The 27,108-nt window shown below is 40.6% G+C and overlaps 1 protein-coding gene across 2 annotated transcripts in view; it reads left to right on the top strand.

Annotated features, from left to right (window-relative positions):
* GREM2 (gremlin 2, DAN family BMP antagonist) overlaps window positions 1–27,086 on the top strand; it is a 41,131-nt gene extending 14,045 nt beyond the window's left edge. Inside the window, exons 1-2 of one of the 2 annotated variants that reach the window (XM_066545673.1) lie at window positions 22,074–22,179; window positions 24,228–27,086. In XM_066545673.1, the coding sequence (XP_066401770.1) occupies window positions 22,112–22,179; window positions 24,228–24,735 (576 nt within the window). In that variant the 5' untranslated portion in view covers window positions 22,074–22,111 and the 3' untranslated portion in view covers window positions 24,736–27,086. Of the gene's footprint in view, window positions 1–22,073; window positions 22,180–24,227 lie in introns of those variants that run through there. The other variant, XM_066545674.1, reaches the window with a different exon arrangement.
* Window positions 27,087–27,108: the final 22 nt, after the last annotated feature.

The raw sequence follows: 27,108 nt of genomic DNA, 5'->3' as shown, positions 1-27,108 counted from the left end.
TATGAAGCCAACAAGTAATGCAAAAACATTGTGGGAAAATTACCATTAGCTTCATAAAAACAGTTATGTGTCACCATTGCTGAAACTGAACCTCATGACTTCAGATGATCTGATATCTCTGGCTTCTTCAGCTGGTCTGGTATCTGTGAAGTGAACCTTAACTAAGTCTTAATTTGATTCAAATCAGGAGTGTAAATCAATGGAATATGGGGTGATTCCTATTATATTTATATATTTATTGCTTTAGAAATGCATGGCACTTGTGCCACAAAATACTCCTCATTTCTTTACATTTTCTCCCAGAAAAATTTGTGTTACAGCTTTTTCTCCTTCTTCACTTACTTCAATGTTTTACCCACAATGGTCTTCCATTAAGTTCTTACTAGATCCCTATACCTAAGGTCATGGAAAGATAAAATGTTAGTAGATAGTTATCTGTGGTGTTGGTACTAAATTATTGTGGGCTCAAATGTCTTAGAAAGGCATTTAATGGGAGACTGAACCATTCTCACATGTCCTAAGTGAGTCTGCCAGGCAGCTTCACTAACTTGCATAAGAAAGAAAAATCAGAAAGCAGAAAGTTTGGGTTACCTCTGGCTGGCAGGATTTCATTGAACTGGATGTCTTTAGAAAAGAGGGAACTTGTCGAGGCACTTTTAGGGAATCCCTTTTTAGCCATGTTTTATGGGACCTCTTGAAATACTGGTGGTTTTGTAAAGCCAAGGGCTTCTCTAACCTAGATTAGGATTTGCTAGGCTAGATTTATTTGCCATTTCAAACTAGGCAGAAAACATTCATCTTCCGAGTTTTCTCTTCCCTTGTCCATTTTTTTCCTCTTCATAGCTAGATGAAAAATAATTAAAAGTATAATATGATTTTAAATATAAAAAATAACTAAAGAAGCAGCATGGTATTAAGTGCAAATGAAAAATAATTTGTAGTAGAATTTCAAGATATTCTAAGAACATAAATGTTGTTAATATGTTGTTTTAAATTACTTCCTGGTAAACTTTTTTTTTTTGTGTGTGTCATATTTATTCTTTTTTTTTTTCCTATCTTTCGGCTGTCATAACTAATCTGTAAGCATTTGCTGGCTACTTCAAACTGATCAAGTATTTTTAATACAGTACATTTTTGTGCTGCCTGAAATGTGTCAAATATCAGCAAGTTTACCTGAAGACAGATCATTGCCTGATCTAAATGACTATATATTTTAAACCCCAAGGATTTTGTACCAGTATTCCCACAGAGTAAAATTATTGTGTCTCTATTGTGTGTCTATTGAACTAAAATATTTTTTTCCATTCACTTCAATGAAGTCAGTATTTGTCAAATAAAGCCTCTGAAATATTTTTAAATACATATTTGCAGAGAATCCACCCATCTGCCATGTTTTCTTTTCTTGAGCTTACTGAACACAGTGGGCAGGTGTGGAACTTTTTGTTGGTAGAAGCGTTGCCAATATTGCCTAGTGCATGAAGCCTTGCAGGGTGTTCTCATCCTCTGCTGCACTGATCTGTTTAAGGATTCTGTCTTGTAATAAACTTCCTTTTGTTTCAATCTTGCAGTAATTCCTGGCAAAGAGTGATGGATTTACTTTTTATTAGACCGTGAACACATGTACATCCACTTGATTCTAGCTTTGCATTGGTTTACAGGCGAGTATACATGTAGCATTGGTTTAAAAAACGTAGCAACTGGCTTCTCTCAGAAATAGCAGTATATTTGTTACTAAATAACAGTACATATAAGAATAAGAATATAAGAGTAATGATAAGAATGTAATAGTAAAAACATAATTAATATGGGTTGTAGGTTGCTTTTAGTGAATGACTCTTTCCTGGCTTTTACAAAACCACACACTGCAATGTCACCTCACCTGTTTATAGTAATCACAATTATTAGACTATATCTAGGTAAGGAAGAAGTTCCTCATAGGAAAAATGCCAAGAAGAAGCCTTTACTTTCTGTATTAATTTTAGGGAACTACCAACAGTAAGTAAATCATATTTCAAAACTAATATCAGTTTTGGAAGGATAAAGAAGGCAGATGGGAAACTTGAATTCTATTCCAGTGTGTGTTCAGTTTCTGTTTGAGGGCAATTTCATTATCTTATTTGTCGTGCTCTGTGGGAAAGGGAGTGTTGGACAGTGGGTACAGCTTCACAGAGCTCTGCTGTGCTTGTAGGACAAATACCATAGCTTTATGATAACAGCTGTTGACAAACTATTCCACACCTGTTAATTACAGGTATTACAAATAGAGAGGAATTTGGGTGTTTGCTGTCATGAGGACATTACAGATGTTTTCTTCTGTGCAAACCTCTGCAGTTGGCCTCAGATCTTTGAGGATGTGGTTGTTTGTCAGCCTGTTCTGTCATCTTGAGACCTCTGGGTAAGAAGCCACTCAGCTGTCCAGCTGTCCCATTCAGTTTTTGGTTGTGGAATTTGGCAGCTCCATCAGCTGGTGTCATTGCAGCAGCAGTGCCATTGCCAGTCTTCTAATTCAGTGCATCTGTCGCTGCATCTGAAGGGACTGTGGGGAAGAAGTGTGCTTGGCACAATATTTCTATCTTCTCATCTAACCATCCTGGCTAATTAAACAGTTTTGACTCCTCTCTCTTGAAATTGGTCTTTAAAGATGGTTTAAAACTGTACCCAAATTAGCCTTATGAGGAAAATTGTGTCTATGTGTTTTATGCATATTTAAATATGTTTCAGGAAACCTGATTTATTTTCTACTGATTTATAACTTACATTCATTTTCTTCAGAAATAAACAAGGCAATGTTTCCTCTGAATAACAAATTTTGGAAAAGCCAAAGCATTCTTCAAAATCTTGAATCTTGCCCTCCTTTGCCAACAGAGGAGCATTGCACAAAAGTTATGTATTCTGCCTGCAGCAAAAGAAGTCAAACTGAGTCTTTAATTCTGAAACCATCTGCTTGTATCTGCATTGTAAGCCTGGTAGGTTCACATTTAGCAGATTGCAGTGTGTTAAACATCAAGCTGGCTTTGAGTAGTGGTTTGGTGACCACTAGCAAAAAGAATGAGGGTTTATTTCTGCAATAGCACAAAACCTAAAAGCCTAGGAGGATGAGAAGAAAGATGAAAAAACTAGACAAAAAAACCTCCACAACCTATTAAAAAGATGGTTCTTTGGTAGATAATAATTGTTCTATGTTATATATGTATATATATATCTATTTACTTAGAAGGGAATTTAGGAACTTTGGGAAGTTGTCTGGCTCTTCTCCTGCTTATTAGGATCCATTTAATCTAATGCAATCCATGGCAAATGTGATTTTTTTTCCTTTTGCATCACATTTTCCTTAATAATCGTGATGATGAGTTTCCAAACTTAGGGAAATCAATTCCAATGCCTCACTATCTGTATCATGGTGCTTGCTAATAGGAATATTGCCTGAAATCTTATCTGCTAACATTACTACATTTGAATCTGTGAAGACTAAAACCATAATTTAATTCTTTGCTATTGCCTATTATGCATTTAAAAGCTATTAACATCACTCCTCTGGACTTTGCTTCTTTGTATTAAAGAGCGCTGATTCCTACAGTCCTGCCACATTGAGTTGGTTTCTGTGTATATAAATGCTCTTGTCTTTCTTCCTTGCCTCCCCTTGGGAAGACTGCATGGATTTCCTGAAGCATCGTGCCCAGAACTAGTTCATAATTTACTACTTTCCATTCTGTGTTTGTGCACCCATGTTTTTGGGGCCAAAAATAGACTCTTGATTTGTCCTTAACATCTTCAGTGTACCATCAGCAAAGAGTGGTGGCCACACATCTGAGTTTAGCATATAAATTGGATTAGCTTCTGTTTTTGGATTTTTGTTTTAAATTCCAGGTGCAGAGGAGTTTCTTGTCTAGTGTGGAATGTGTTGGGACTCATGTATTACTGTGATGACCATTGTGAGAGGCACCAGTTCACACTGAAACAATAGAAAACTGGGGGACTGTATGGAAGCTGATTTAACAAAAAGCTGTCAGTGAAGTACAGAGCCTTTTAGAAGAATAAATATTACTTCACAATTGATTAAATATAAGAGCTATACATTTAAGATGGCAGGCACCTTTCCCTGTTTAAATGCCAGCTGGTCCAAACTTCAAACTTATTCAACTGTACAATTTCCATCTCTTAGTTCTAATTACAAGTGGGTAGAGGGTGTGTTCCCTGCTGCTTATGACTTGCTGGTGTGCAGGATACATTACCTCACTTTTCTTCTAAGGTCTGGTAACTTTAACAGGCTTTTAGGCCTGAATGCAGGAAGCCAGTTAAGTGTTTGCTTAACTTCTACAGTGTTGGTTTAAAGCTGCCCTGTCTTAATCAGAGTCCTAATTACTAAAATGCTCCCATACCTGCATGAGAGCTTAGTTCTATCTGTTGACTGTTAATTATATTACATTTATTCTTGCATAAAAGCAGCTGTAGTTAAATGGAAAGCCTTAGCCCATGTGGTTCTCAGAGTCACCCAGGCTTTTGGAGAATGAAGGTGCCTTTGTACAGTAACAAGGGAGAAACTTAATAAACAGGTTCTGTGCATAAGGCATGTTCCCTTTGACTGGTGATTGTGGTGTCTGTATGGTGGCAGATGTACAAGATGGTGCTCTTTGGCACTGAAGCCATCACCTGAGAAACATTCTGGGACCAAACAAACAGACTGCTTCGGCCTTCTGCTGAATGAATGCTCCTGAATGTTTGCCTCGTGTTTTTCTTCTTTAGGTATTAGCACCATCACTCCATCTCTTGCCATGTCATGTGACAGCACAACTTATGCTTTTGCCTAAGGAGGGTAAAAATCCATACGAGTTCAATAGCAGAACAAGTGACCAACTCTTTACAGGTCTAGGGCTCTGTTCTGAAAGGAAGGTTGGACAAATATTTGCATTCAAAATGTATTAGAAATTCTGAAAGATTTTTTTATTAAAAAAAAAAAAAGATTGGTTCTGTCTTATGACTACTCTGGCAAATCTGTTACCTGAAAAGAGAATAGAAAAGTGTTTCCTCCAACTTTTTTTGCCAAATCACACTGCTTGTTGTTTGTCCTTAATTTGGTTTTATTTAATTTTGCATTGCACAAATTGCATGGGCATATGTAGCATCTTCACATGAAAAAAGAGCGATCCTTTCACCATCTTCCAAGTTAGATTCTGGATCAGGCATGGAGAATCCAGCCAGGGTAGATGTTAGGACAGTTAGGATGATATTGATAATGGAGAAAGAGTGAAGCAGAAGGCATCAGTGTTTCATATATCATATAGATAATTTTTTTGCTTTGTAACCAGTGGTTTTGTTTAATCACTTAAAACCCTGATGTTTTGGCAGTAGAAACCTTTGCACTTAAAAGGCAAGACACTCCAAAGTCAGACAGAAGGATGGAGAAGTTAGAGTACATTTTCATGTTTCTTTTTCCATGTTTAATATTTAGTTTTGCACTACAGTTGCAGAGCATATTTTCAAGATAAGATACAAGATCCTCTTTTAAAGTACCCCATAGCCATTGAGGACCCGAGATAAACTGCACATACCATTTTTGGAAATCTAGTCATAAGTTAGAGCTGTAGTGTTTAAGACACTTGTTATAATCAAGTTCTCCTGTCTTTATAGCAGAAGGAGGTTTTTATGGCGAGCTAGCTGCCCTAACACATGTGCCTGTTCAAATTGGCCACATCTCTCACTTGGCTTCCATTTGCCACTGTGGAGGAGTGTGCATCTCTCACAGGGTCTGTCTCTGATGTTTCAACCTAAACAAACATATTTATGATGTTCTTGGGTATCTGAAATGGTACTACTCATCACATTCTAGTATATTCTATTATTATTATTATTATTATTATTATTATTATTATTATTATTATTATTATTATTATTATTAATCCTTCTCACTGCAGTGGTACAGACCGTACTACTACCATCAAGCCATTTAGATATAAGGACCATGCATCTCTTATGGGAAGCCAAGGCATGCAGTTTCATCTGTCAGCGCCGCCTTTATCAGCCACACCCTCCCAGTTACATTAGCCTCCTCCACCCTGAAACAGGTAAGTTGGGTGACAGCGTTCCCAGGCCCCAGTCTGGAAGGAGTATCAGGGTGTGGTGTGGCCACTGGTTGGAGGCAGCATGCTTGTAGGCTGGAGCAGGGAAGGCAGAGCAGCCCAGCACTGACACGGGAGCCCAGCAGCACCACTGATCCTGCAGGCAAAAGAGCAAAAGCCAAACCTTTCTGGCTGGATCAGCAAACTTGTCTTGCTGACTGTGTGGCTGCACACATGCATGTGTCCTGCATGGGGGGGAATGTGAGATCAGGAGCAGAGTGACAGTGGCTCACAGTCCAGAGGACTTAAACTGCATCCTGGACTGGGTGACAGCCTAAGATGATTTAAGCTTTATCTCAGAGGGACATGGTTGGCATTCAGAAATATATCCCGCTGACATTAATTGTTGTTTTGGTTATTTCCCAAGGTCAAATACAAGGTTTTCTATGGGCCATTACTCTTCCTGAAAGTGGAGTTGTGCTGTCCTAAAATGACTATATATAGTGGGAATATATATTTGAACCTATATGCTGCAGTATTCTAATCAGAATCTAAAACTGAGGGAAAAAGGCATAGGTTTTAGTGTTTTGGTCTGTGATTAGTTTCATTTGGACTCAAAAATCTAGAACAATTGACCTTCTTAATCTGTCAGGGAGGATGATATAATACAGGGATCTTAAAATAAAGACCTCACCCTCCGTACCTCAAAACCTAATGACATCAAACCAGTGTTGAATATGGTACTGTAATTCCCTTCAGGTTTATTGCCTACCTCATAATCCAGCTTTAACTGTAAATATGCTAAATGCCTATTTGTGCTTTCCATTTTCTCACTAACCTTTTCTGCAGTTTTTAGAGGTGTTTTCTTTTTTTTTGTGGTTTTTGGGGTTTTTTTTGTTTTTTTGGTTTGTTTTTTTTGTTTTTTTTTTGTTTTTTTTTTTGTTCTGTTGTTTTGGTTTTTTTTAACAATGGGAGGGGAATGTGGGTCAAATTATCTCCAGTTCATGTGTGTACTGAAACCATGAGCTTACATTGATAAACAGAGAAGATGTTGAAAGGCTTGTTACAAGAAAGATAAGTAGCGTCCCCCACTGGCTACATTTTTGGATGACTGGTAGCAAGCAGTTTGTGCAGTTCATCTTCCACTCAGTGGTGGCTGTATGTGAAACACACATGACAAAGCAGGGCTCTTGGGGAACTGCTGAGAGGCCCTCAAATTTCATCTATCATTTGGGTGAATGGTAGCAGACAGCATCATCACCTACCCAGCTGTACGTCTGGGCATCCTACAGAAACACTAACATGTGGACACATAAGCAATGTCGCAGTCCAGAATACAACTGGAGGCTTTTTAGGTGTGGGAACAGGTGTTCTCTGGATTGCTGACATTGATTCAAGTGATATCTATGTCCCTGTCACCTATTTCTAATGTGTCTCTAAATCTCTTGTTTCTCTTAGATGCTTTGCCATGGATTTGGCAAGCAGGTTTAAACACATAATATTTTGGTTCTTCTGAGGGGGTGGAAAATAGAGATAGAGAAGACCTTGTTAAAACTATAGTATTGAGGGGAGCTCTTTATGTCTTCTGTACAGTTATGCTCTAAGTCCACTAGTTGCTTGCATTCTAAAGTGTTTTTGTTATTTCAAAATCACCTGTCTCACTTTCTTCTTTAAGTCTGAAGTGCCATTGCACATTCTGCTTAAACCATACAGTTTAATGATTTAATTCTCACTCTTATTTTTCTTTTTTTATAAATTTTCTTATGTAAGCTTTCTTCCTCTTCAAGTTTATAACAAAGATGTAGATACTGAAATGTGCACTCGCTTTGATGTTGCTTTTTGTGTCATTCATGTTGTAAAACAAAGTGTTTTATTTTGAAAATCAGAAGGAAAAATACCCCACAAATGTCCCTGTGTTTTTAATAAGCAGAGTTTTGCCAAGTAGCAATTAGTACTCTTCGGTTTTTATGCTAATTAAGAGCTTCTTAGGATCCTCTAAGAAGAGCTTTTGCCAAGCTAGCAGATTTTCAGACAGGTGAGCTGCTTTTAGCTTTACCTTTGCTAGGTGCATTTTTTGTAATGTTTTTCATAATTATTATTCTGTTGCTCTGACATTCACCATGCTCTCACGCTGCCCAAATCACTGATGTGATATGTATGGAGCTTCTCTATATTTGTGCTGGAGAAAAATTACAGAAGCTGAAATAATCACTCAAAGCAAAAGCTGTTGTTCTGAAACTAAGTAAGGGAAGAGAGGAAGCATAGTCTTGTTTTCCTAAGCCAAATTCTTTACTAAGCCTCCTTTCAAAATACAAGTGTAGAAAGTCCCGTGGGGCTGTGGTTGTCACTGACCTATTGAGGTCCATCATACTGCAGGAATTGTGGTAAGTTCAGTTGAAACTGTTTTTGTCTCTTCACACAGTGGGAATGAAGGTTTTTAGAAGTGTTGATCAAAACTTTTTCTCAAAGATACTTTTTCACAGGAAGAGATAGAGACATTTTTAGACTGAAAGCACCTGAAGGCCCTAGTTTGAATTGACATGCATTTTTAGGGTTTTCCCATTACTGAGACAAAAATGTGCTTCATGTTAACTCTGTGAAATGTCTTGGCTTTTGAGGATTTAGTAACTTTACATTGATAGTATCTTAAAACCAATTTTTGCTCACTTCACCTCCTTTTTGAAAAAAAAAAAAAAGGGACAATTCAGAATCTTATTATTTAGCTAATCTTTAGTGGAGACATAGGCCAATGTTAGTATTTGCTCCAATATCAAGATGAGGCTTTCAATATGTCTAGTTCTCATAGTGTCAGAAGATATTTTCCCTCATTCCTTATTTTAGATACCTATCCTCCTAATCCCATCTTGCACGTAACTTCTTTAAAAATTCTACTGCTTAGCCAAGACATAGGAAAAAATATTAGAAAAGTCTAGTTCATGGTGTACATAATGATTTTTGGTGTTATGGGTGTACATAATGATTTTTGTATTTTTCATCTAAATCACTCATAAATCAATTATGTGAGGTGTGTGTGAGATCATTAGGAACCAGAGTAAATCTATGGATCAGAGCATTTTCTTTGGGACAACCTTATTTAGCTATAATCAGCTACAGTGAGACTTAGCTGGTGGCACAGATGGCATCTGGTTGCTGAGCCATTGCAAGCACTTTCCTCTGATTGAAGAAAAACTTTGATCAAACTCCCTTGCTGCTTCAATATGAAATTTGTGATTGCTTGAACCAGCACTAAGTGGTTAGGATTAGTAGAATGGTGTGACCTGTAATGCCTGTGTTCTCTGACTACTTTGTAATAAGAGAAAAGGAACCAAAGCAAGCCCTGAATGGGTAACCTTCCTGATCACTCCTTCCCTCTGGTCCCAGTCAGTTTTGCATTTGCTGGTCACACGTGGACTTGTTACATTGTAGTAACATTGTAGTCATGTCAGAAGGGAAGCTCTTTGTCACTTCACTTGGACCGTTCATTACTCTCAATCCAATTAAGCATTGAAATGCAATGGGGTCTTGGTATCTTTTTCCTTCTGTGTAGTAACATGAGGTCATCCAAGATTACCAGATTAGAAGTGTTGTCTCTCTCTTGTCTTGATTCAAGGAGGAGCTGCCTAAGGTGGATCTGGGGAAGAGTCCTTGAATAGACCTGGAAGAGAAATGGAGTTTGCAATCTTGCCCTGAAATTTATAGATAGATGTTGGCTGACTCTTTCCGAGATACTTTCCTGACCTTTCTGAGATTAACTTTCTGAAAGAGCCATAGAGAAGAATCTTCAGATTTCCTGTTACTTATTGTCTATTTCTGCTGAGTTTGAAAGCATCAATAATGGAAAAATACTCAAACCTTAACTGTGGTGACACAGTTTGAAAGGCTTGGGGCCAAACACTGTAAAAAAACCAAGGTCAGAATAAGTTAATAACGAGCCTCCAGGTGCAGTTTATCTTCTGCCTGTGTTTGAATAAAGAAGGTGCCCAGTTACTATGAGCCAAAAAAATAACCCCTCAGCCAGTAAGTCATGAAGCTGGAATCCTTCCTCTGTGGTGCTGCAAAATTGTGAGTGCAACTGAGGTTACAGAGATAGAAGTGGTCCTGAAACTCTACAGAAGGGGAGCTCTGGCACTTTTCTGTGGATGTGTGAGCAGAAGTGGTTGGTGATTGCCCCTGTCAGCATTCTCCCTTCTTCTTTTGTCATAGAAGAAGATATTCCCTGCTGTTATTAAAAAGCGTTTGAACTCATTCCACCCCACAGGGCTCCTGTATGATGTCTGATTTCTTGTCACTTTTCATGCTGGCTTTAAAACTGGATCTACCCAGATGGCTCAGAAGACTGAACTTTCAAATCCAGGTCTGATTGTCTGTTTACCATGCAGCATTCCATTTCCCAAGTTCTGTATTTGACTGACAGATCAGTTCTGAGACCTTGTACAGCTCCTAAGGCTCAATCATCGTCAAAACTGGCAAATGTAATCTTGCTTTCCAAATAGTGAGGAAGTTACTACATCACTAGCTTTGCCTCTGGTTTACTAGTCCAGTGGCACACTACTGAATCTCCTTTTGTGCTGTGAAGGGAGTCTGAAGAAATCAGCTTGTGTTTTTAATTACATGTTTGTTCAGCCTTCCGAGGATGTCAGGAGCTGTGAACAGCAAATGCCAAGTGATTGCCAGGAAGAAGGCTGCTGACTGCAGTCCATCATAGACAGAGCCCTTCTGTGTAGCTGCCACTGCCTTGCCATGCACATACCGACGATATCTGATTTTGATTATAGTCTCTCCTCTGATGATAGTGCTGTCTCGGGTTCTCCTGGAGACAAAGTCTTGGTCAAGTGAAAACATAAGCAATGGTGTAGTCAAGGACAAAGTCAGTCAGTCTCCCCCAGATTCCAGTCTATTGACTCTTCTTTCTTCCTCATTTGGAGTGAACTGAAAGGCCTACAATCTCCCTTTAAATGAGCATAACTTACTGTATTATGTTAGTCTAGACAAAGGAAATCAAATTAATTAGCAGAAGGACTGCAAATGTGCTGTGGAGGAGGACCTGTCATTAGAGTACCTCATTCAGGCTCCTGTGGCTTGCTGTGTATTCAGAATGATAGCTCTGGTCTTTCTCTCTGCAGAAGAGAAATAGAATAATACTAGGCTTCAATCAGAGACAGAGCTATAATTCAGTCATGGGCAAGAAGAGGGGGAGGTGAGTAGGAAGATGGCTGCTCTGCAAAGCCTAAGTCATAAAACATAAAATCCTAATTTACACATGGCAACAGATCCTTCTGTGATTGAATTACAGCCTGCATATTCAGTAGTGGGTCAGGTCTGTAAACCAGAATACAGACAGAGCAAATATTTACATTCTGTGTGTAATGACAGAGGGAGAATCACTGATCTGAGCGTGAATCAAAGCCACAAGAACATAGATGTGGGACAGCCATGTGTTGCCAGCAGTGTGAAATGGGAGGGATGAAGTAAATTTCCAGTATTTGGATGTTAAATTTCCTACAAATCATCCTACAGCATTAAACTGAATATTTGTCTTCTATTTACTTTTAGTTGTGATACACACTGCCAATAACAGTGCATAAATGGCAGTTTTCCCTTTTATTCTGTGTGCTAAATGTTTTCTAATATTTCTGGAAAGTTAATTTGAAATGTATAGGTATTTAGCATTTCATGTTGATAGTGCAATATATAATTAAAATCTTATTTGTATTCCTGACTTCATAGCATCTCAAAAGATTTTTTTTTCTTTTAACAGCTGTTGAGCTGCTGTGATTTCTTTTGGTCCATTCGACAACTGTGACAGTCAAAAAGGTCAGTTTGGAAATATGAATAGACACGTAGTGAAGGAAAAATTCTTTTTTATGTATTAGAAAACAACTTAAAAACAAGGGTCAAAATATTTCCAAACTGAAGAACTGCTGCTGCAGCAGGGCATCAACTGGTGCAGCAGGGCATCAACTGGTGCATGGACTAGGGTAGGCAAGAAGCTGTGTAACTCTAAAGGTTTTCAACTCCAAATGTCACGTTTGTTCATGAGCTTGCAAAAACACAGAAAAAAACCCTGTCAGAGCACGTGGTTGCTGCACTTTTCAGCCCTTATAGGTGTTAATGATGTTTCAGTTGCATACATAAAGTTTTTCTTGTAGAGTCCCTGAGTGAACAGGGTGCCTTTCAGAGCAAAGCCCAGAGCTGAGTTAAACATTTGAAACAAAACTAATTAAACAGGGATTGTGATGGGCCATTGGTTAACCCACAAAAAGTAACTGCAAAAGTAAGCCAAGCAGAGGGCTGCTGCTCTTAGGGAAAAAAGAAAACATCTGGTAATTCTCCAACTAAGTTTGTGAACAAAAGGGGTTACAAAATATTGCAGGGTCAACCCAAGGATAATACCATGTGTGGTGTGCAGCAGTGACTTCTTCCTGCTTGGCAGCCATCGACACAGAGTGCAAACAAGCTTTACACTGTTGGGCCAGCTTTCACCCTGGGTGAGAGAATGTGTTAAAGAATGTATTAAATGGATTTGAGGTGACCTGCTGCTGTTTCAAGGTGTCTTGTGTTACATGTGAACAGAAGAGCTCGTGAACTCTGATTTTCTATGGGTGTGTTCAGTGTGCCAGTCCACCACAGTAACCCTAAACGTCCCCTTTACTACTCACACCTCCTGTTCTAAATTCTGATACCATTGACTTGTTCTGCCCATCTCCTTCCCTGAAATATTTTTCATGCCTTTCTGTGTACCCTAGGAGATAAAACGCTCTTAGTGCCATGCAATAGAAGTTCCAAACCTGCCTTGCTGTCCAACCCATTTTAAATTTGGCAGAGGGAAAAAAAAAATTAATTATGAGGAGTTGTCAGATGTGTTGCTTATAAACTGAAGGAAGTCAAAATAGGATGAGAGAATTCCCTAGATTTAGCCTCACTGAGGAGTAAAAGTACTTTTCTGTGACACTAATAACTCTGGTAAGGCCCTTAGTTATGTGCTTGCATGGCATAGACCTGGTTGGAGCTAGCAGGCTACATGGGGTCAGCACTTGTTTTATTTGCTCGTTAGCACAGATCTTCTGCAGTCCAGTCTGTCCCCAGAACTGCTGTAAGTTTTAGTCAGGAGGACTGATGACTTGTCAGGCATATTTAAGCAGAAATAAATGTAAATGAAAAATGCTCCAAGCAATAAATCTATGCCATTTTTAAGACAACTATATGAAAATACAGCTGGAATGGTTCTTACAAGTGACAGATTGGAAAGTAGTGGGATATATAGCTGAAATTTTGTTCGTATGGGAATTTGCATAATACCTAATAGAAAGATTAGCCTGTGGGACATTGGGATAGGAGCAATTCTTATTTGAACCATCTGTGTTTCAGCTCTATAAATAGGATACTGGCTTACAGAAATTCATAATATAAAGACTAGACCATCAATAATATTTTAGATTTTTCAAACAGGAACAGGACCAGAGTCATAATGTGGTAACTGAGGATAGCATCTTGACAGAGAACCTGAAAGAATAAAACTATCTGAATTTACCAGAAAATCTGGAAATTTTAAATATTACTTTTCTGCTGGTTAATCTAGTATTTCTTTTATAAAAGATTACGTGCCACCTGTTGGTTTTTAGAAGTACTTGCATTTTCCTGATCATTAAGAGAAGCAAGCACTTCTTTTGAGCACATTTATGATGTTTTAGAGACCTCAGTTTTCTCCTAGAACAGAACTTGTTCAAATGCCCTCTTTTTAGAATGGTGCAAGTACAGTAAGGAACATATATTGAAGATTAATGGTCATCTCCCTTATTGAGGCTAGAAAATGAGCTGTGCATTCTAAAAGTAGTGTGTTGTTTGAAAATATAAAGAAATGAAGCTCCTAACTCCATCCCTGTTCTATCAAAACTCAGGGAAACTATATTGGAAATTTTCATACAAAACAATTTTCATTTACAAGAGTATGATGTTTTTAAAGAAAAGCTTGCCTAAGGGTAACGAATCTCTGTTTCTTTGCAAAAAGAGGAGTATTGGTGCCATGCAGTGCCATTGAAAGATGTTGGATACAATCCATTCTCAGTTAATTTCTGACCTCCAGTAACTCACTTCCCCTCTGAGCTCAGTTCTGGTCCCACCATATGTTGGTCACCAAGTCAGTCTACAAGCATTTGAAGTTGTGTTGTTTAGTCAGGCATTGGTCTTGGATGAGATTTCTATGTTCTGTTGTAATGCAAACAACAAAAATATAATTGAGACTGTTCATTGCAAAATAGTCTTTTGTAGCATCGATTCTCCAGTGAGGAAGCAACGAAATGAGCTATTGTATTTAAATGCTGAACTTTCCCCATTCTTGTGTTGACTGTCCTCCATTCCAACAGGCTGAGGGATGGTCACAAATGAAGACATTTGCTCAAGTCACCGCTTCCCTTCATATTTAGTTTTTAGTTTCCCAAGGGCAGAAGTCTGCTGTTTTCTCCTGAATGAAATGCTGCCAAATGGGAGTGTAACAGCTGCCTTCAACACAGAAGAATAAACTTAAATGTAGGCTGTTTTTACTTGCTGTTTTGCAGTTTTACAGAACTGACTTGCCTCTTTAGGGCTCTTTATCTTGTGCTGAAAAGCTGAGAAACACTGAGAAGGAGACCAAGTATCTTTTCAACTTAGTTCGCTCTTGAGGGGATACATTGATACATTTTTTAGATTCATAGGAGAAATATCAGTCCTTTCCAAAAAAGATCTTCTCCTTGTATCCATTCCTTCCACCCCCTGACTGTAGCATTCTTCAAAACCAGGTTGTGAGGAAGAGAATCAGCCTCATGGACAGCTAGCAGAAATCTGGTTTTATTTTGTGGGTTTTTCCCTCCTCCCACTCCCCCTTTTTTTCCCCAGTGTTGCATATGCTGCCAGTACCGATGACTACCCAGACACTTCTGAGTAGGACATCTCACTCTGCTTGGGACAATTCACATGTGCTCACCAGGCAGACATTTGTCTGTGGTTGGTTCTAAAACCACAAGTTCCTGAAGCTGAAATAGCAACAAAATTCAGGGCTTTTAATCATAATGATTCAAAAAAACCCCCCTTTTTCCATTTACCTGCTAGTATTCAATCAGAGTTATGTGTGTTCCTAATCCCCTAAAAAAGGCATTTCTACATTACCACAAGTACTATAGGATGACTTTGCTTTTACATTTCTTTCGTTCCTTCTCTTTATTTCACTTTTCCTGTTTTAAAATGATAAATGCTGACACAATTGTTGAATCAAAATCTTTGCTACTGATAAATAAAGGGTCATATGAAGCTGATAGTATCTTTATTCACTATATTACCTGGTTAACATTTAGCCTTAAAAAGAACCCAAAACAACAAAACTTGCAGTATTGTTTCCTACACTATTTTTTTCCAGTTGGGGCCTTAGTAATTGCATCTATTATATGTGTGTGTGGTTTTTTGGGAAGCACTGGTATTTATCATGGACATAATCACAGAGGACAAGTAAGGTTAGAAGGAACCACAGTGGGGCATCTGGTCCAACCTTCCTGCTCAGACAGGGTCATCCTAGAGCACGTTGCACAGTACTGCATCCAGACAATTCTTGAATGTCTCAAGTCAGGGATACTCCAGCACCTCTCTGGGCAATCTGTTCCACTGCACCCTCATCTACACATTGAAGAAGTTCTTCCTCATATTCAGATGAGACTACCCATGCATCAGTTTCTGTTTGTTGCCTCTTGTCTTATTGCTTGGCACCACTGAGAAGAGCCTGGCTTCATCCTCTGGCACCCTCCCTTCAGAATCTTATAGGCATTGATGAGGTCCCTTCTCAGTCGTCACTTCTTGAGGCTGAACAGGCCCAGCTCCTTCAGCCTTTCCTCATAAGGGAGAGGTTCCAGTCCCTTAATCATCTTTGCTGTACTGAGGATCCCAGAACTGGACCCAGTTTTTCCAGATGTGGCCTCACCAGAGCTGAGTAGAGGGGTGGGATCACCTCCCTTGAGCTGCTGGCAATGCTCTTCCTAATCCATCCCAGGACACCTTTGGCCTTCTTGGCCACGAGGACGCACTGCTGGCTCTTGGACAGCTTGTTGTCCACCAGGACCCCCAGGTCCTTCTCCACAGAGCTGCTTTCCAGCAGCTCAGCCCCCAGCCTGTGCTGGTGCAGGGGCTTTTCCTCCCCACGTGCAGGACCCTGCTCATGCCTTTGATAAATTTCAGTCAGCTCTTCTCTGCCCACCTCCCCTCTCTGCTCAGGTCCTTCTGGGGGGCTGCACAGCCCTCTGGGGTACTGGCCCCTCCTCCCAGCTTTGTGTTGTCAGTGAACCTGCTGAGGAGGCATCTGCCCCTTCACCTGAGGCATTGATGGACAAGGTGAACAACATTGGGCCCAGTGCTGGACCTTGGGGGACACCACAAGAGACAACTCAACCATGTGCCGCTGGATACAACCCTCTGGGATCTGCCATTCAGACAGTTCTGAATCCACCTCACTGTCTACTCATCCAGCCTGCACTTCATGACTGTGCTCATGAGGATGTTGTGAGAGATGGTGTTGAAAGCCTCACTAAAGTTGTGGTAGACAATATCCACTGCTCTCTCCTCATCTATACAGGTTGTCATTTCATGGCAGAAGGCAATCAGTTTGGTCAAGCATGATTTTTTATTTGTGAATCCATGCTGACTTCTCCTGATCACCATTCATGTGGCTAGAGATAGACTCCAGAATGAGGTGCTCCATCACTTTTCTCAGGGTTGAAGTGTGGCTGGCTGGCCAGGGGCTCCTTGGGTTCTCCTTCTTGCAGTGTTTGAAGACTTGTGTGACATTTGTTTTCTTCCAGTTCTCAGGCACCTCTCCTGACTGCCATACCATTTCAAAGATGATCGTGAGCAGCCTCGCTATGGTGTCCACCACTTCTTTCAGCACTCATGGACACAGCCTGTCAGGGCCCATGGACTTGTGGATGTCAAATTTGCTCAGGTGCTCTCTAACCCAATCCTCCTTCCTTCCACCAGTCCTTTATGCTTGTCTCCTGGGTCGGAGATGCCTAAGAGATGTCCTATCAGACCAATGCAAAGATGTTCAGTTACTCTGTGTCTGTTAGCATCATCCCCACTCCATTTAGTAATGCATCCACATTGTCCTTGGTTTTCCTTTTGCTATAATTACGTTTGAAGAAGCCCTTCTTGTTCTCATTGACATATTTGGCCAGATTTAATTCCAGATGGCCTCAACCTTCCTTGTCTCATTTCTACTTCTCTGACAACCTCTCTATATTCATTCCAAGTGGCCTAACCCTATTTCCATCTCCTTAATCATAAAAGTCAACCAGGGCTGACTTCATCAATACTTTCCTTCCCTTCTCTCTGGTCTTCTGGAGCTACAGTGTACAGCCAGGTTCTTCAGTGACTCCACTCACAAACTTCTGGTCCTGGTTTAAAAAACGAGAAATTTCTTTCTATTTCTCCAGCACTAATATTACTTAAAAAAAAAAATCCAAAACAAAAAACCAAAAAATCACAGGTTTAAATGCCATGCAAGATAAGAAGAATTCAGCCTATGAAGAGGTGAATACTATAAATCAGTGAAACAATATTTTATACACTATTTAGGTCAATATACTTTGTGGCAGGATGAGAGTGCAAAGAAGAACTGCTGGAGTAGTGTCATCCTGTAACACTAATGAAGTGACCAGATACATTTAAACAAGGTTTGAATGAGCTTCTCTTAAGTTCTGGAAGGGAAGAATAAAACATGAATTTCTGCTGGCAGTAAAGGCAGATAAGAAAGAGAGAGGACAAGATGAGAAGGAAAAACCCAACATTCAAGCTGGTTAGTTTTAGTTTCAAGGGTTGGTTTACTTTCCAGTTTTCTTCATTATTCCTTCTATCCTAAAAATAACACATAACACATTGCTGAAAGACAGGAATAATTCGCTGAATTGTTGGTTCCTCTTATATTTTTGTGCATGGATCAAAAATTCTTTTAAACTCCCAGTCTTTTCAGGGAAAATTCAAGATAAAGGTCTTGGTAATAGAAAATCTATTCAATGAGAGCGGAATTAGTACAGTGGAGCATCCTTTCAACTAGCGTAGACTGTCTCCAGCAGTGTCTTTTACACACTTCCATTTTGCTGATGATTTGCTTTATTTTTCAATACTTTAGGTTCATTGTTTGCAGGAGCTATCTTGATAAGGAGAACTTCTAAGTTCTGGCATTATTGGGGAAATGCTGTCCGGAAGAATGCAGGCTGGCATTGTTGAAAGCTAACTTCATCTCCCCTTTCAAAAAACAAAGCAAGAGCTTGCACAGCAGAGTGTGACTCCTGAGATGTCCAGCCTGCAGGAGAACCTTGCCTGGTTCCTTCAAAGCTTTGTGGTGTGCCCTGTAGGCAGTCTTGACTCTCTGCGGGAGAGGTGTTGGTGCAAGAGAAGAGTATGGATCTCCTTTGTGGAAGGGAGAGAGGAGGATCGAGAGGAGGAAGGATCTCCATTCAAGCAAGCCAGTGAGGGTACTAGGAATTTATTAAGTCTGAAAGAAATGTTTTCCCCCCAGCCATCCTCTGTTAGGGCTTTGATGCAACAAAATAGCTTTCTTTCAAATCACTGTAGAAGGTTCTTGGAGGACAAGAATGGAAATATTTCTCCCTGTAAATTTCAGTAATGGCATTAGATATTTGTGTTTAAATAATTACTGCCTTTTGTATTTAGTGCAGTGGTTTTGAAAAGTGATGTGTTGTACTCCCAGGACATGGTAACTACTGCTACAATGCAGATCTGAATAACTGAATCTTAGCAGCAGTATTGTGGTTTCTACACTTTTAAAAGTTTGGTCTGCCCAGCCTCCTGCATGTTTTGTTGTTGTAGCTGGCCTCACTCTTGGCAATTCAGTAATGGGAATCTATTAATGATGGAATGACTTAATAAGACACCCATGTCTCTGCAACAGGAGATACAGTACAGTATTCAGTTATAGCTAATGCTGTTGTGACATGGGAGAAATAGTTTCCAAAGGATAGTTAAAAGAGAAAAGTTAGCACCAAATATCTCCTTTGCACAAAGATGCCTGATTAGTCTTTATTGAAGTCTTTATGAGAACATTGTACCATTAGAATCATGCCTAACTATTAATAAATTAAATAAATAGCATTTTTGGCTTCCTGGTAGAGAATTTGATATTTCCTGGCTATCCACATCTGTTGCTAAAGCCAAGTTTTAGTTCTTTGAAAAGCTATTGCCTGGCTTGTCTTCAAGGAACACTTCTTGTGTCCCATCTTAAATGTGAGAACTAACCATGTACATCGTGTTCTTACATTATTATATATATGACTGGTTTATACAGATTCTTTTTCTGACTAGGTCTAATACGAAAGTAAAGGGGCCCTAGAAAAAAAAATTTTTTGTAACAGGGCTTCCTGCATTCAGCCATGCTCAAGTGATCCCTAAGGAGAACTCTCACATCTCTGAAGTTTGCAGGGTGGAAAATGGAAGCAGGTGATACGGGTGGTCAAATGTGGCCATCTATGTACTGTACTACCTAATGGGACCTGATTTAATCTAGTCTGTAATGCCTGCCTTTCGCTGGTAGTCACAGGGAAATATTTGTCCAAGGGAAGCTCTTCAGCTGTTAATTAGATTGAAATTTTTCAAAAAGCAGAAAAAAATCTCTGAATTTTTTTATCAACTTCCCAGCCACTGGCTCTTACAGTACTTGAGACTGTACTTCTAATGGGTGTATGATAGGTTTATAGTACTAAATCTTCTTCATGAATCCAAACTCTGATTAAGCTGAATACGTAGAGTCTCAAATTCCATGGTAAGACAGGTTTTGCGGGTTTGGATTTTTTGGTTGTAGGTTGGTTTTTTTTTGGTTGGTGGGGTTTTTTGGTTGTTGTGTTTTGTTTTGTTTTAAATTGCCTACAACTTTTATTTCTGAATTCCCTCCACAAAGGTCTGGTGAAGAGATGATTGTATTATACCTATATCAGAGAATTGGACGCTTCCAGGAATGCTGATAATGCTGAGTGCTTTGTATGTGCTACAAAGTAGGTGCTAAAGTAAACAGTGGGTCTCACACCTCCTGATTTCCTGAGCAGCTAACATAAAATATCACAATGATCTTTCAGTTACATCCCTCTTTCTTTCTATCCACTTGCAACCTTGAAGTAGGCTGATCTTCAAAACAGGAATTCCCAGTAAGAAATCTTCATAATGAGCTGAGAAACTGGTCCTGACTTTGAAAACTAGATGAAACATCAGAGCAGCCCCTCAGCACAGATGGGCACTGGTGTTACCTCCTGCCCTGCCTTTCAGACCATAGCACCCACTTCTTCTCAGGGAGACTTCTCTGAAAACTATGACCTTGAATTCTGAAAGCAAATCCAATGCTCCAATGCAGAGAGAACTTCCTTAAGCACAAAACTGTAATTTATTTTGGGGGTTACATTACTGCCTGTCCTGCTCTGGAGCTGGATTACTTTCAAGAATGCGTGAGTTATAGGGCCAGGAGGTCGGTATGGAAAAGGGAGCCTGCATTGGTAGGTACTTTGTGACACAGTAACTGGATACAAAGAAGAAATAAAGCTAGGGGCAGACACAGTGATCCTGGGTCTTCCCCTCCTAGCAGTGACCTGACCTCTTAATGACAGAGCTGGGTTTTGACAGTCTTACTTCCATGCCAAGGATTTTTTACACTTCTAAGCCTGATAGCCCAGCTCCAGCATGTTGGGTTTGATGAGTTTATGAACTCATACTTGATGCTAATTTCCTTATTGATGCTAATTTCCTTATCTCAGGGAGAAAAACTTGCCACATGATATGTAAATGCAGCCAAGCCTTGTTGGATGTCTTGTCTAAGGTTAAGTTATTCTCAGCTCATACACTGGAAAAAAGCAGCTGGCAACAATGCTTGAAGAAGTTGAAAACTGTCGCGAGGGATCTGCCACTAGGTTGGCTATGGGGACCCCAAGTGCAGCAGGAATGGGGGGGCCCAGGCTGGCACTGGTGCACGTTGTAGGGGCTTTGGTCTCTTGAGGCAGTTCTCACTTGCATGGTCTCAGCTACATGCTGTTTCATTCTGTTCCATCTAAGTAGGGCAGAACAGCCCTGTCCTTGCCAAAAGCCAGATTCTTCTCCAATACGTTTTGTGTTTCTTCTCATCCCGCTCTGTCTGCAGACAGACAGCATTCACTGTCCTGCTTTGGGTTCAAATTCAGTTTGCCAAAATGTTCTCTTTCTCTGGGAGTCCTGAAGTTTCTCTTCTCTTTGCATGTGAGTGCTGAAAATATATGTGTAGTCCTTGGCAAGTTGCTGGCACCGTGTGACCTTGTTTGCACCCTTACTTGCTTGAATAGGGGATTTGTATGCCAGGGCTTAGAAAGGGGTGATTTGCAGGCTAGTAAGGGGTAACGCTGTGATTAGAAATTCCACCATCTGACAGAATGCACATTTGACCTGCTAGTGTAGAATAGATCATTACTCTGTTATATAAATATTTTAAGGTTCAAGTTTGATAAGGATCAATGACAGAAATAGGTGGTGTGTTCCTACCTGTCTGTAGAAGTACTTGCACATATTGCAGTGTTTGGTTTCTAACTGTACAATAGTGGCTTTGATTATAATGCTTTATTAGTTATAAACACAGACTTACTGAATAAATCCTACTTACTCTATTGAATGGCTCTCCATGCCTACATAAAACCATTTAAGCAATTAGAATACTGCTATAGTATTTCTCTATATTGTAGACTTTGTTGTTAGTTCTCTGTCAGCTTTCCTGAATTCCTACATAGGATTTCTGCTTGACCACTACTCTTGGCACAAAAAGGAAACATGTCCTTTCAAGTTTCATTTTATGAAGAGAAAGGGCAGGCGTGGTAACACAGGGTTTCATAGAATTGTAGAGCCATGAAAGTTGGACCTAAGATCCAAAAGCCCTAAAGATCATCCCAAGAAAAGAGGAGAGGGGAGGGGAAAGGGTGTGTCTCTTCTTTTGACCTTTGCTGTCCTCTTCTATGCCAGGATCAGAAAAATGAGACTGGAGAGGCAGTATTTGTGTATCAAAAGAGTAGAAGAGTATGCCTGAGAAATGTGGCATAAGGCATCTTGTGAAGAGCTCACCTCTGTCTTTTTCTAGAAGCCAAAGGTTTGTAAATCTGGTTTCTTTTCCTCCCCTTTCTATATAAAACACAAAGGACTAGGAATCAGTTGTTTTATCTACTACTGAAATGCAGCCATCAGTGCAGAATAACATGAGAGCAATTTGAAAGGAAGCATGGAACACTATATTCAACTGAAACTAATTACCTGATTAGGTTTTGGCCTGGCTGTGTGGGTTGACATCCAGTGGACTTGGCAGCAATACCTGCCTGTAAAGCCAAGTCTAGTCTTGCTTCGTTTAATGACCTTGGACAAAACTTCTGGACTTGCATGCTGAATGCTAAGCAGTGTGAAAATAGGCCACTGATTTAAAGTACCCATAGCTACAGTGGGTGTTCAGTGGGGAGATGGCATGGTTGCAGATAAATGAACTTTTTTGTGGTTTAGAAACACTGATCCATTTAAAGGTGGTTCTCTTTCAAGCATACACTTGCATGAAATTTAACTCTGCATCAGAACATCCTCTGTTTACAGCTATACGATTGTCACTTTTGTTTCCTTCAGCACTTCACTTCTCCCCTTAGAAACTTAGCCCAAGTCTGACATTGAGATGTTGTAGACTTAGAAAATAACCTTAAGCAATATCATCTGTCTGCTAGAGTAGTTCCTTTTCTTTATCTCCACAGAAGTTAAAAATATTAGGTCTGCTTAATTAGGTGAGAAGCATTTGTTACTGCAATTATTGTCCTTTTTTGCACCTTTACTGCAAACACTTTTTGATCTTTTTGTGTCATTGTTTGGAAAGTGACAAGTTTTCCAGATGACCTGTGCAACATCTGAACATTAGACATTAGACACTCTAATTACCAGTGTGATGGTAGTTTCTTGTCTAGGTATCTCTGTAAAGGAAAATAATGAAAATCATTCCAGTGATTAAAATCATTGGAAGGGTTTGAAGCTTACTGTGAGGAGAGGGATACGTCTTTCTTCTGTACACTATAAAAATATTCAGTAAGAATAAAGAAAGATTTGGATGGGAAGCTTCTGTGCACCCACTCCTGGCACTGAAGAGCCGCTCTGTTCTCTTTTCCCAGGGAGAGTGATATGAAATGAACGGCCAAATGAGCAGTTCACTAGTGAGACTTTATAAGTAAATTTAGTACACCTAGTCTGATGTTCTGGAAGCACATTGAGACCCATTACTAAAATGAATTGGACAAGAGATGGTAAGAGATGCTCCACAGAACAAGACATAATAGACAACCATAGAAAAAAATATTTTTGCCATCTGACTGACTATTTTAACTTAGCAACAAGCTTATGCTGTAACCTATTCCTTAAAATCTAAAATAAATATTGAATCCTCTCATGTTTAAAAATCTTCTTAAACCATTTTCCCAAGAGGCTTTGCATTTGTGAAGTTCTCTAAGTTGTGTTTAAGCATTTCCTCTTACTGCAAAAATAAATCCATCAAGGTTTTGGCCTCATACAAAGACAACAAATACAAGCCTGTAAGTGCCATAAGAGCCCTAAGAAACTTAAGAAGCAATTTAAAATAATAAAAATAGTTTTTTGGACACCCCCTGCTACTTCTGTGGAGAATGAGGCTGGGCTGGGACTCGGGGGCTGAAGAGACATGGGCGTGCACTTTGTGTAACCTGGTATTCCCCTCTCCCCTGCCATCCCAAATCAACTCTCACCATCTTGGCAAGAGTTTCTTGAGCCTTTGCTAGCCAGGAGTTTGCCCAGCTGTTTGGCCCAGGATATCACAGAGAAGGAGGAAATGTTTCTGGCTGAAGCTTTTGTAAAACCACCACTTCAGCCACCAAAGCATCAAAGTCCCTGTGGGGAAAAAACCAAGTAGCTGGAAAGTTTGGGGAGGGTTGAGGGGGAGCAGTGTGACTTTCCAAAGGGCCTGGCCTCTTCTTGATAAGTAATCACCCTAGAATAGAGCTAATCTAGGAAAAGTGATGGGATTATAAAGACGATAAGATCTCCACTTCTTCTAAAAGCATGCGTGAAGTATCAACTCTATTCCAGTTCTGTGGTTTGAAGATATGTTTCTCCTAACAGTGCCTTGTGTTGCCTTTGCAGGATGGTTTGGAAATTTGCCCTGTCCGTTCTTCTGATGGCAGCACTGGTTCGAGTATCGGAGGCCAAGAAAAGCCGCCCCGCAGGTGCCATTCCCTCCCCGTACAAAGGCAGCAGCAGCAACCACTCGGAGCGGAGGCAGCAGCTGAACAAGGAGGTGCTGGCCTCCAGCCAGGAGGCTCTGGTGGTCACCGAGAGGAAGTACCTCAAGAGCGACTGGTGCAAGACGCAGCCGCTGCGGCAGACAGTCAGCGAGGAGGGCTGCATCAGCCGCACCATCATCAACCGCTTCTGCTACGGGCAGTGCAACTCCTTCTACATCCCGCGGCACGTGAAGAAGGAGGAGGAGTCCTTCCAGTCCTGCGCCTTCTGCAAGCCACACAAGGTCACCTCTTCGACCGTGCAGCTGGAGTGCCCCGAGCTGGACCCACCGTTCCGACTCAAGAAAATTCAGAAGGTCAAGCAGTGCCGGTGCATGTCTGTGAATCTGAACAGCTCAGGCAAACTGTGAGAACAGGCGCGTAGCTGCTGCTTGGTGTTGTCTCCATCAGCTTTACTGCTGCCTCTCCCTTCCCACTGAGCAGACTGTCCATTTCATTGGTTTGTTTCCTCTTTTCCTTTTTTTTTTTGTGTTTTGTTTTCTTTCAGGAGGCATCTCTCCAGCAAGGAAAGGCTCCTTGTCACTTGCCTACTGGAATAACGCTTTATAACCAGCTGTGTTAGGCACTTCACCATAAAGTTTCATTGTATTTTAAATATCATCTGGCAGTTGAATCTTCTGGAGTGGAGCAGGCTCACAGAAGTTGGGATTGATCATCTAAGTGACCAGTTGGCTGAATCCAGCATTAAATGTTTCCACTGTGTGGAGTAAAGCCCTCTGCCCTACACTCCAGTTCCCTCCACAAGCTGAGAACACCTTCCCTGTGCTTTGGTCTGGAGCTTGCTTCTCTCACTTGGAAGTGCTGGGGTGCTGCCCAGGACTGAGGGACACAGATGAGGGAGAGTAACGAGGAGTAATGTGTGAAAAGCAAGTGAGACTTTCCGATGAGGCTCCTCTCCTTAAGACAGTTCCAATTGTGCAATGACAAATGATTCTGGGCTTGTTGTCTGAGCGGCAGATCAGAAGCAAGGGGAAGAGGGTGAGGCGCTGGGTCAGCCACAGTGACCACAGAGCAGACTGAGGGTGGGTTCTGATGCTGTTGTGGTTAGAGTATATTGAACACATGGCCTCTGCAGCAGTGTTTATTTTGTAACCTAGCTATAGTAAACAGCTGTTTAAAGTATTACAGACCTAGTCATGTATATTTTTCTTGTGGCAGAGTATGCCAGCGATTAAAATATGTTAAGAGACTCGGTTGCTAGGTTGGCTGCCTGGCTTAAGATGGACATGGTTTTACTATGCTTTTGGTAGGTTTTTGTATGTTAGATATGTGTGTGTGTGTTTCTTACTCCAAAAAGGACAGCATCCATTTATGACCTTATATTTATGCCTGCTCAAACCAGGGGAGGTAGAAGGGTAGTTGGAGAGAACGTTTAAGGGAATAATGTGTCCCCAAAGGTATAAAAGCACTGTCACACAAAGGACAAAGTTTGGTCATTGCTGGACTGAATACAAAAGCTACATAAGTGTCATCAAGTTTTGGGAGTGGTGTCTCTCCCATGATTGGAAACCATGTTAATGTGTTAGTGTTAAAGGACAAACACCTCAATCAGTGATGCCGGAATGGGTCACAGCTGTGAGAGCAGGGAGAGAGTAAGTTGTAATTGCTACACTATTGGTGGTCCACTCAGTTTTTGAGACCTGCACAATAAGTGTTGGTGAACACTTGCAGTTCATTTTAAATCATACTATGTTGTTATTCAGTTGATGGAGTTTAACATTTGTCCTGTATATCCCATTTGTTACAGTTCTGATTTGTATTAGTCCCAGCTGCATTAAAATCCTGTCTGAAATCAGCCCCTTCCCCCAAACCAAAGCCAGTGCACACGCAGTTGTCTGAAGCTTACAAATTAAAGATGACACGCTGACTCCCTGTGCCTGTCGCACAGCCCAGCATCTGCAGCCTGCTGCCGGAGCCCCTCCCCTCTCTGTGCATGCAGCCACATCAAGGGGTTAACATGTTCAGCACTGTCACCAGCCGGGGCTTCAGAGCCACAGGTCCCCATTAGGTGACACAGGCCTCCCTAAGAGGCTTTGAGGACTGATCTCCACAAGAGCCCCAAGCAGTTTACAGGGACTGCCGTGGGCAGGGGGAGGTTGGTCGGCTCTGGCAGCCCTGTTACACGAACAGACGTTGCTTTCTGCTGTGACCTTCCAACATGTCACAAGTGTACAGGGAGACTCCTGGCGCAGGGAAGGCTTTAGGGGCGCCTGCTGCTGCCCTGTGGCATCGTACCAGCCCCAGGATGGGCACAATTCAGACTCAGTCTCAGTCTTGAGAGTGTGGGTGTGGGTGGGATGCAGATGGGGAAGGTGGCAATATAGTCTACTAAGACTCCGGGGATCTCAGTCTTCACCTGAAAGGAATCAACTGAAAGTCAGACACTTTGGACCAGAGAGAGAAGAGCACCCTAGTAAATTCACTTAAGAAAAACGTGCAAGAATCTTTACCTTTAAGCTATGCCCTGCCTGGGTTTTTCACCAGTTTGCAATATGAATATGCTGCAGCTTAAAGCTCCTTCTAGGAGCTGTGTTTATGTAAAAAACTGAGTTGAGCTTGTAATGGTTAAAACTGTATTTAATTCTTGTATTATAAATGAAAACAAAAAATGAAGAAATGCTTTAAGTATAATGTAATTATTTTCTAGGTCAACTATTAAATTATAGATTAAATAATAAAGCTACTCTAGGGTTATATGGCATCCAGGTGTTTTGCTTCAACAG

The sequence above is a fragment of the Molothrus aeneus genome, chromosome 3, assembly GCF_037042795.1.
Source record: "Molothrus aeneus isolate 106 chromosome 3, BPBGC_Maene_1.0, whole genome shotgun sequence".
In the NCBI taxonomy this organism is placed as follows: Eukaryota; Metazoa; Chordata; class Aves; order Passeriformes; family Icteridae; genus Molothrus; species Molothrus aeneus.
This window is presented reverse-complemented; position numbering and strand designations above follow the sequence as displayed.